General features: G+C 50.2%; 2 protein-coding genes across 2 annotated transcripts in view; one reads left to right on the forward strand and one right to left on the reverse strand.

Moving 5' to 3' along the window:
• Window positions 1-1,281: 1,281 nt before the first annotated feature.
• Window positions 1,282-7,258, forward strand: PDAP1 (PDGFA associated protein 1). Its single transcript, XM_018067636.2, has 6 exons — window positions 1,282-1,306; window positions 2,009-2,226; window positions 4,081-4,188; window positions 4,584-4,705; window positions 5,581-5,732; window positions 6,412-7,258. Exons 1-6 carry the CDS (start codon window positions 1,282-1,284, stop codon window positions 6,468-6,470), a joined length of 684 nt encoding a protein of 227 aa, XP_017923125.1. The 3' UTR covers window positions 6,471-7,258.
• A 1,313-nt stretch (window positions 7,259-8,571) lies between these two features.
• Window positions 8,572-10,129, reverse strand: part of ARPC1B (actin related protein 2/3 complex subunit 1B) — a 6,204-nt gene continuing 4,646 nt past the window's right edge. The window contains 3 exon segments of the mRNA XM_029957850.1: window positions 8,572-8,884; window positions 9,277-9,367; window positions 9,871-10,126. Of these exon segments, the coding sequence (XP_029813710.1) occupies window positions 8,846-8,884; window positions 9,277-9,367; window positions 9,871-10,126 (386 nt within the window). The 3' untranslated portion in view covers window positions 8,572-8,845.

The following is a 10,129-nucleotide window of genomic DNA, read 5'->3' on the forward strand; positions in this document are numbered from 1 at the left end:
TATTTAAATGCCCCGTAACCCAGGATTCTTTGTTTCATTGCACAGCTTTAAGTGTTTAACTCGAACCTTTTGCTTTTTGGGAAAAGAGGGGTCATTGCTCGTTTCCTCCCTGCCCCCAGGTCAGTGGGAATTAGTGGATGGCAGTCAGTGGATTTTGGCACTCACTGTTTAACATAAAAGGGGGGGCATTAATCATCCAATAATAAATTTTTTGTTACAGGATTATTTCTGATTATTTCAGTTTTTTGTTTTTTTTTTTTTTTTGATAACTTGATTTAAAAGAGAAGTGATTCCATCGGTATCCTTTTATTCTCTTTCATTTAAATCCCTTAATTTTGCTGTTTAAAGCTGAAGACAGAGGTGTTTGAGGGTGTGCCTGGCACAGTGGGCTTTGCTGGAGGTGAAATCTGCACTTTTAAAAATGCTTCAGTCATCCCTGTTTTGCAGATGGGGAAACTGAGGCACTGAGCTGCTCAGTGGCAGGTGTAGGACCAGCAATCCCTGTGTCTGACTGAGGTTTTGGGAGCAGAGCCATGGGCCTGCACTCCCTGAGCTCCCCACAGTCCCTCTCGTGGGCTTCACTCTTCCATTTGCTTCTTTTTAGGCTTTTAATAAAAAAATAATTCCTGTTTAGTTGCTTCTCTGCCTTATTACCCCTGTTTATTTGCAGTGATGAGTTTTTTGTGTTCCTCAGTCCCCAGCCCAGTGTGGAATTCTGGAGCAGCTGGATGAGGAGCTGCCTGGCCCCTCTTGGTGTGTCAGAGACCTTAGTGTTGCTCCATTTGGAGTGATGTCATGGGCTGGGCAGTGAGGTAATGTCTCCTCCAGAGCATTCCCATGGTAGATCCCCTTCCCAGAGGGTGTCAGTGTTGCCACGTGGGATGGTGGGAACAGACAAGCAGAAAACACCCATCTGTGTGTGCAGCAAGTTGTGCTTGTGGTTTGAGAGCCCACGAGCCTCCCCAGCTGAGGGCAGGGAGAAGCCTCTGGTGTCTGTGCTTCCCTGTTTCTCATGGTAAAACATCTCTGGAGTCTGTAAGGCTTCACAGTGGGGACTTTGGGATAATTTACTCCACAGCTCTGCTTTTACTGAGCTGAAACATGTGAGAGTTTGTCTCTGCTGAGCCAGGAGAGTTGGTCAGAAAACGTGGGATCTCTAAAGCTCACAGCCCACAGGGGCTGCCTGCCCTGGCACTCCCAGTCCCTGCCAGTCCAACAGCACACAGTGACAGAGCAGTGGCAGGTCTCCCATGGATCCCACACAGTCCCAAGGAAGGAGAGATGATCCTCATCCCTCCCCATCACCGTAAGGTTCCTTGTCCTGGGCAGGTGAAGTGAGGAGGGTGAGTGAGATCCAGGGTTTTCTGCTCCTTCCAAGACTCCTGCAGCAGCAGGGAGCTCCCTTGCCAGAGTTGTGTTCTTTTTGCCAGTCTCCCTCTCTCAGGGCTGTGGGCTGACTCTGTCCAATGTGCTTCCCAGTTCTTTGGGCTGGAAGAACATAAAGTGAGCAGTGACTTGCAGGAATCATTGATGGCTTCAGCAGTTCATTAATACCAGAGTCTGGAGCTTGGGGCAGATCTCAGTCAGGCAGTCCTGGCCATGCTGATTCCCCTTCCTGGTTCCTAAAGCTTGTTTTTATTTTTCCTTCTAAAGCAGCAAAACATGGAGGCTCCTTTCAGTGCTTCTTCAGCTCTCATTGTAATTCCCAAAGCTTTTGTCCAATTAGCTTCCCATTTTCCCCTGGCACAGCCTCAGTGCAGGGGAGGGGTAACGGAGCCAAACTTTGGGAATGTTGGTTGTAACCACAGGAACACACTGTGATTCCCCCTGTGCAGGGAACTGGGGTCTGCTGTGGGACTGTGCACCCCTTGGCAGCCTAGAAAGGGAATCAAAGAGGCCACAAGTGCAGGCAGGGAAGGGTGGTATCAATAATCCCAATTCTCTGTGCATCTTACCCCAGAATCTCGGAGCGTTTCACCAAGTTCAGTGTGGGCTTTTTGTTCTTTAGGTCCCATCAGAGGAGCTATTTTGATTTGTCCAATCTGCACTGAAAATCCAGAGAGTGCTGCAGGAGGAACAGACCTTTCTGGAAGCTCATCACTAACCCATTTGTTAATTTTATTATTTTGTGCAGGTAGAAAAGGAGGCCACAAAGGCCGAGCAAGACAGTACACGAGTCCTGAAGAGATTGATGCCCAGCTCCAAGCAGAAAAGCAAAAGGCAAGGGTATGTATTTGCCTCCACTGTGTACTTCCTGCCACAATTCCTGGTGTGTCCAGCCTGATTACTTGTGATTCAGGAGCAATGGCAGCTCAGGCATTGCTGAGATCATTCCAGCAGTGATCAGAGTATGGACTCTGAACATTCCCAGCTAGGGAGACTGCAGGGTATCATCTAGCCTGGTTCCTGAGGTGTGGTGGACCATCCAGTTCACCATTTGAAGGTTAAAGGACAGGAGAACTGATTACTCAGCAGCTCTGGAGATGCTTTCTCCCCATATTTCATCATTCCAGTCTCCAGTGTCAGCTAATTTTTTTATCTGTGCTCTGCATCTTGGCTTTGGAGAACAAGGGCTCACATCTTGACATCTTATTGTATGTTGAAATTATTATATTTGCCCTCTTCTAGACTTAAAGGACCAAACTCCTTTGACTTCTTCCTGTAAACATGATTTTATTTTTTGCCTCTGACTTCCAGGGGGAGATAACAGAGTTTTCTGGCATGAGGCCTTTTTTTGGGTGTTTCTGTGCCCCAGCATTGGGCTGTAACATCTCCTCCTGCTTCCATGACCTAACTGGTGTCCTAAAAGCCATGGCTGCTTTTTGCAGCACTTGCTCTCTTGATTCCCGAGTTGTCACAGCTCTGGTGACACTCTGACTGCTCCTTTTCTGTGACTTTCTGAAAGTGCTGCCTAAGCCCAAACACACAATTCCAGCTGAGGCCTCCCAGCACTGACCACAGGAGGATAATTACACCCCATGTAGGAAATACTGATGAATACCTCCAGGATGACTCTTTCAGGCAGTTCTGAGCCATAGTGTTGACTCCTTTTTAATGTTCTACCCAGCTGGAACTCAAGATGATTGTTTGGTTTGCTGCTTAGCCACATATTCCAGCCTGGTGTTGGATTTCTTCTTCCAAAGTGTAACTCCTCTTGGTTACTTTCTGATTCCACCTTCTTGGTTTCATGCCATATTTCCAAGTTCTGAAACCACTTATGAGTCTGATCCTGTTTTTCAAAATGATTCCAACTCCTGCCAGTGTGATGTCATTCACAAAATGTCTAAGTGTTCTCTGTTTCCATGTTGTCAATAAAAATACCAGCTGGAAGTGGAACAGAAAAGCAGGACCCACTTGAAGTGTGTCTTGTTTCTCAACAAACCAGAGAGCTGCTCTTTGAGAAGGGTTTATTTTTTCTGACAATCTGTATCATACAGTGATGGTTACATCTAACACTATTTTATTAAGGAAAGCTTAAAACCCCCCAAAATTAGCAAAATTACTCCTCTTACTGCCCCGTCCTCATCCCCTTTGCCAGTTGCTCGATGAGGGATGTTGGCAGTGGTAAAACAAGCTGTTCACACCCGTGATTGTCCTTCTGATCTTATCTTCTAATGCTTCAGAAATCAATTCCCAGGCTTCTGACTGGTGGAAGCTGTGCTAAAAAGGCTGTCAATTTGCTCTTCTCTAGTAGTTTTTCTTTTATCTAGACCCAGGATGGGATCAGCTCCATGCTGCATCTATGTAGTTTACAGTGAGATGTTATGCACTGAAAACCCAGTGCATAATTCTCCTGGAGATCTTTCATCTGGGGAGAGCAAAGTGCCAGTTGTGTCTTTTACAATAATTTTCCTGTTAGAGGGAACAACAGAATTGTTTGGAGGTGAACTGGTGATCACACTTAGCTCTGAGGATGAGCTCTTGTTCTGTAACAGCCAGGCCCCCTTGGTGACATGAGGGCTGTGTTGGGAACACCAGTGCTCAGAGCTGTCCCTCATCCCTCCAAAGTTGTCTCCTTTAAGAGCTGGATTTGGGATTTTGATTGACATACATTTCCTCTGATTTCCTGTGATTCTGTAGGAAGAAGAGGAGCAAGAAGAAGGAGGTGAAGGAGCAACAGGGGACCCCAAAAAGGAGAAGAAGTCTTTAGATTCAGATGAGAGTGATGAAGATGATGAGGATTATCAGGTAGTGTCATTCTCAGGGCACTTAATGCAGTGACACCACCCAGATTCTTGGGCCAGGGGCAGATTCATGCACTTGACTCAAGAGTTTTCTTTGAGAGCTACCTGTAAGTAATTTTTTATGCAAGAACTATTTTTAGAAGCCCCAAAAGCCTCACTTTGACAGCATTTTGTCCTCAGAATGAAAGCTCATGTATGTTTATGGATGAAATATGAAGGCAAAGAAGAATTTTAAAAAAGGCTGAAATGCCAAGATAACAATCTTGGTTCATAAATGGTTTTGCTGGCTGCTAGTAAAACCATCTTGAGTTGTGCTTTTGGGGTGCTTTGCAGTGTGTTTGATGAGCTCTGAGACAACTCACTGTGAGATTTAAACCCCCCTTTGTTCTTGAACCGCAGCAAAAGCGCAAAGGAGTGGAAGGGTTGATAGACATCGAGAACCCCAATCGTGTCATTCAGACAACCAAAAAAGTCACTCAGCTGGACCTGGATGGACCTAAGGAGCTGTCACGACGAGAGAGGTGAGTCTTCCCTGCTCCCCTGGTGGGAGCTGGTGCATCCCTGGAATTTCATCCTTGCTGGTGGCAGCAGCTTCACACGGGGAGGTGTTTCCCTGCTCTGGGTGTTGGTGTTTGGGGAGACCCTTTAAGTGTGTTGCTGCCCAAAGCAGACACTGAACAGCAGCAAACTGTCAGGCAGGGCTCACTGTGTTCCAAAATGTGATTCCCTATGAACTTCACAGAAGTTGTCTGTCCTCTGGGAGCAGCTGTGGCCATCCTGGAGCCAGGATGCACTAAGAGAAAGGGATTTAAGCCATTCCTTTCCTGAAGTTTTATGCCAAAAATCAGATGTAACATAAATCCATTTGCCAGAGGTCACCTTGGATCCAGTTTAATCTTGCTGCAGAAGGTGCCCTGGTGACAGGTGGAGGTTTCCCAGATTCCAGGCATCGTGGTGAAATTTTTGTCTTTGAGCAGATGAATGAGAGGGAAACCAAAGTTTAATCTCCTAGTTCCATTTATCAGTGGCAAGTTTTGGAGGGAAAGATTTAAGCTTTTTTTTATTTGGGGTTGATTGCTTGAGCAGGACACCGTTGAGGGTAAGGCTGGGAAAAACATGTCACAGTGCTGTGTGGTCTGGGGCTAATTCATTTGACCTTGTGTGTCCATGTCCTTATTTAGCTGAAGGAAGGTAGAAATAATCTCTCCTCATCCCTCTTCAAACCCTGCAAGAGATAGAACCTGTGCCTGAAAACTGGTGTAGGACCCCCCCAGTTTTGGTGGGTCATCCATGTTTGTTCTCAGCATCCTTCCCAGCTGGAAGCCTCCCCAACTCTGCCTGTACCTGTGTGCCTCCCTGGATACTCTGGTGACTGTTTGTTTTTCCCCTCAAACAGAGAGGAAATAGAGAAACAAAAGGCAAAAGAAAGATACATGAAAATGCACCTCGCTGGGAAAACAGAGCAAGCCAAGGCAGACCTTGCCCGACTAGCCATCATCAGGAAGCAAAGGGAAGAAGCTGCCAGAAAGAAAGAAGAGGAAAGAAAAGGTTAGAGAATAATTAATCATACTCTCCTACTTCTCTGTGCCACGGCTGCAGTGCCAAGAGCCATCATTTCTCATGTCACACGTGCTAATCCCTCATCTCCTGAGCCTCTGTGGTGTTCTCACAACTCCCCTCAGCAAAACCAGGTTCAGCTGTTTCCTTCTCATAAGCTCCTGATTTATGAAGCTCTCAGACACCTGAACAGGGAGCAGGGAAAGAGAGGAGGGAATTTTCCTTGACATCCATGTTATCCTGTGCCTCCCAGGCAATGCTGGCTCCAGTTTAGGGGTTTAGCAGGTTCCTGGTTGTGATTTACCTTCTTTGCATGCTGGGGATCTGATCTGCCCAGGGAGTTTGTAGCATTCCTTCCCTTCCTGGCCTTTCTCCATAGCTCTGGTAGGTGTGAACCAGAAGTCTGACAAGCACAGCTTGTCAAATTTCAACAGAGAAATTTGGGCATCAGCATCAGAGTGATTTGTGGATGCCTTAAGAGAGGCCAGGGGTAGAAGGGAACACTCAAGTGGAGGCTGTGCCTCTTACCTCTGGGGATCTACCAGGGATTGGTGGGGAGGGTAGGATTTTTTTTCCTTTGCTGGCAGGATTTCAGTCCCTGGGGCTGCCAAATCCCCCCAGTCCCCGACATGGGCCATGAAATGATGCAACTGTTGTTTTCCTTCCCCAGCGAAAGACGAAGCGGCCATGGCAGGTAAAAGACTGCAGTCACTATCCCTTAACAAGTAAGCACAGGCCATGCAAGAGGAGGAAACGCCAGGGAACTGTGCCTGGTCCTGCCAGGAGCTCTGCCGTGTCGCCTTCCATCGATGCCACGCAGGGTGTCCTGCAGCATCGACCTCACCTCCACCTCCAAGAGACACTGACGATGTGTTTGTCCTCATCCTGGCACAGATTTCCATTTGGGGTTAGGGGCAGCTGCTCTCTGCAGTGCAGAGCTGTGCTGAACAGCAGTTCCCTGTTACAGTTCGGAAACGTGAATGTTTTTGCTGTTTTTAGGATCAAGAACTCGTAGATGGGGGGGGCTGGGCGGGAGGGAGGGAGCTGTGTGGGAGGGGAGGTGCTTCAAATACTAGATTGCAAGAAAATAGATTGTGGGGTCGTTGTGGAGTGGGGCATGGGGTGGGGAACTGACTTGGTATCAAATCCCAAAGGATAATGTATCTGAGGAATCCAGTTGGGCAAAGAGCCCACCAAATTTTGCTGCAGGGCGTTGCAGCACGAGCTGGGAGCCTGACTTCATGGACATCTGGAGTGCCGTTCCTTCCCGGATTCATCCCTCCTTTCTTGCAGCCAGTCTCCCCTTTTCCCTCCTCTTCCTTTTTTTTTTCTCCTCTTTATTAGGGATAGTGCCAGTTTTTAACCACATCATCCTTTGTTCAAAGGAGAAAAAACAAACATTTATTGTGTCAGATCCAGATGGGAAAAAAAAAAAAACAAAACAAAACCAAACTTGATCAAGTTTAAAAAACAACACCAGAACTTGTATATTTGGCTGATTAAACTGTAAGTTATCAGAACTGCTGTGGCCTTGTGTGTGTGTGGAGGGCACAGCTTAGGGGGGCTGGGGGACTCCTGCAGCTGCTGATTGTGGGGTGGGGTTTGGCTCCAGGTTTAGCACATGCAGCCTGAGGGGGAAGAGCTTTCCCTGCTGTTTTAATGGATGTCTTGCACAATCTGTTTACCACGGAGGAGGAAACAGTTACCCTCAGGGTGCTGTCTGGCCCAGTCACCGTGTCAGAAGGGCAGTCACCGAACTGTCACCCCGTCACGTGTCCTGTCTCAGTGCAGGGCTGCAGGAGGGGAAGGGGAGATACTCCAACCTGCTGTGCCCCAGAAGGTCTGGGAGTCCTGCTGCCAGCCTGTTCTGGGACACCAGCACTTCCCAGACTCGCTCCCTGAAGGCTGGAGGAGATCCAGCCCAGGGCTCAGAGCACTGGGAGTCACTGGTGGAGGGGTTAAGGCTGTGGAGGTGCAGGACAAATGTGATTTGTTCTGTGTAATCCTGTCCATGCCTGACTGCAGGGACTGTGGCAGAGGGGTGTGCCACAGGGACTGTCATCCTGAGCTGCTGCTCAAACCACAGTGGGAAGCTGCTTTCCTGGGAATACCTGGGGGGAGCAGCTGTAGGGCTCAGGCCATGATCCATATGCAGAGATGATCCCAGGTATTCCCAGGAAAGCAGCTTCCCACTGTGGTTTGAGCAGCAGCCCAGGATGACAGTCCCTGTCATGTGTGGCCCTGCCCAGTGTTTGCCACATTAATTAAACCCTGCACTGAGATGGGGGAAGATTTATCCATTGTCTTTACAGCTCCTTCAAAGGCTCCTTGGCATTGTGGGAGCAGCTTTGTCCTCCTGCTTCAGCTGTGAGATGGGACTGCTCCTGCCTCGAGCTGGAGATGAGGAAGGTGGAAGTTGGTCCATTGCTCTGATAAAAATTCCCAGGCAGCCTGTGATAACAGGCTGGAAAGGGGCAGGATTAGTTTGGCAGCCCAAGGTCTCCGAGCTGGCTCCAGGGCTGGGAATTGTGCACCTGATGGGACTTGACCAGTGTCCAGGAGAGCTCTGAGTATGGGAAACCTGCACCCCTCGGGCCCTTCCATCCCCTCCACCACCTTCTTCCTAACACCAATCCTGTTTTGAAGTGGTGCTGAAGCAGGGAATGGGGAAGTGACATTCCCCTTATCTCCAGAGTCCTGATTCCTCCTCAGAACTGGTGGCAGAAAGGATGTGACCACCTGTGGTGAGATGTGGCTCAGCCCCTTGACCTGCTCTGACCACACACACGTTCACACTGAAATTGTTCTAAAAGAGTGCAAAGAAAACCTCTTCGGATTTATCCAGGAAAATCCTTAACTTTATTTTCTATTTTCTAAGCGATGTATGACCAGCATCAGGAAGGATTTTAACAAAAATAGTTAAAAAATGTTTTTCTTTGAGAGCAGCTGCCAGGGCTGGCTGGCAGCAGGGAGTGTGCTGGTGGCATGGTGGCACAGGGGGCTCATGTGGCACAGGGGGTTCGTGTGGCACAGGGGGCTGGCAGGGGGAAGCAGGCAGGGTGGCAGAGCAAGGGCAGCCAGGATGCCCTTCCTGGAGGGCTCCTTCATTTGATCTTGAGATCCTTCAGTGCCGACTCCAGGCTCTGAAATGAAATGGGAGGTCGTTCAGCAGCACCTCTTTGCTTTCCAAGGAAGTGGTTGGGGAGCTGCAAGTGAAGGGAACTGGGAGGGAAGCTGTCCCCTGGCATGCCAACCCATCCCTGTGGGGGGAAGATCCCAACTTTGGCTGGTCTGGGCTCATTTTCCAAGCCGTGTGGGCAAAGCTGAAGCCAGGAGAGGCTGCTGGATCCCTCTGCAAGGCTGGCATCACCCCTCCCTGATGGAGAGCTGTGAAAGTGCCACCCTGGGGTGTCCCCCACCCAGGACTGTGGGACAGCGTGGGCCCCAACACCACAGGAGGAGGGATTAGAGCTGGGGCTGATGAGGGTTCAACATTGGGTGCTCGGAGTCCAGGGGGTCTGTGGGGACATCTCACCTTGACATCCCAGATGCTCATGCCACCGTCCATCCCCGTGGTGCAGAACTGGGTGCACTTGTCCTTCCCACCCACCAGCACCGAGATCTGGCTGTGGGTGCAAAGAAGCAGCAGGAATCAGTCAATCCAAGGTTCCTGCTGAGCCCTCGGGGCTGCTGAGCAGCCATGGGTGGGAGTGGGGCTGCACCCCTTCCTCTCCCTGACCCATGTGCTGGGAGGCACTGGGGGTAGCCAGGGATGCTCAGAGATACCCGGGGATGCTCAGAGATATATCCAGGTGTGCTCTGGGGATGCTCCAGGACTGTCCCGGCTTCTGGGACTGGACCCCCCTATTTCCCCCACCCACATGCAGGGATGCTCTGGGGATACCCAGGGAAACTCAGGGATATCCAGGACTGACCCAGCTCCTCGTGCTGAATCCTTTAACCTCTCTCACTCGTTTGCAGGAATGCTCAGGGATGCTCCAGGGATACCCAAGGCTGCTCCAAGGCTATCCCAGCTCCCAGGCCGGACAGCAGCACAGCCGGGGGATGCTCAGGGGTCATCACCCCCGAGGTGACCCCGAGCCTGTCCCTGCACCCCCTCAGCCCTCACCTGATGCTGTTCTTGTGCAGGGTGTCCAGTGTGGCGTTGGCCGTGTCCGAGCTCGCCTTCTTGTCCAGGTTCTGGAAGCGCTCGCGGGCGGTGAGGCCGCGCTGGGAGCTCTGCTTGGGGACGTCCAGCTTCCCCCCGAAGGTCAGGGTGCCCTGGCTCTCCTCGTAGGTGAACAGCATCGGGCAGCAGTCGTGGCCCTGGGGAACAGCCCGCCCTGCTCAGCACCCTCTGGCCACGGCGCCCGCCCCGTGCCCACCCC

This window comes from Manacus vitellinus, unplaced genomic scaffold, assembly GCF_001715985.3.
Source record: "Manacus vitellinus isolate BGI_N305 unplaced genomic scaffold, ASM171598v3 scaffold_12_pilon, whole genome shotgun sequence".
Lineage (NCBI taxonomy): Eukaryota > Metazoa > Chordata > Aves > Passeriformes > Pipridae > Manacus > Manacus vitellinus.

What these genes read in the sequence shown, in the direction of transcription:
- PDAP1 (XM_018067636.2), top strand. Translation starts at nt 1,282, where the DNA reads ATGATCCTCATCCCTCCCCATCACC. An exon ending in CCTCATCCCTCCCCATCACC is followed by an intron (nt 1,307 to 2,008) that starts GTAAGGTTCCTT and finishes TTTGTTCTTTAG; the next exon opens with GTCCCATCAGAGGAGCTATT. An exon ending in GAAAGAAGAGGAAAGAAAAG is followed by an intron (nt 5,733 to 6,411) that starts GTTAGAGAATAA and finishes TTCCTTCCCCAG; the next exon opens with CGAAAGACGAAGCGGCCATG.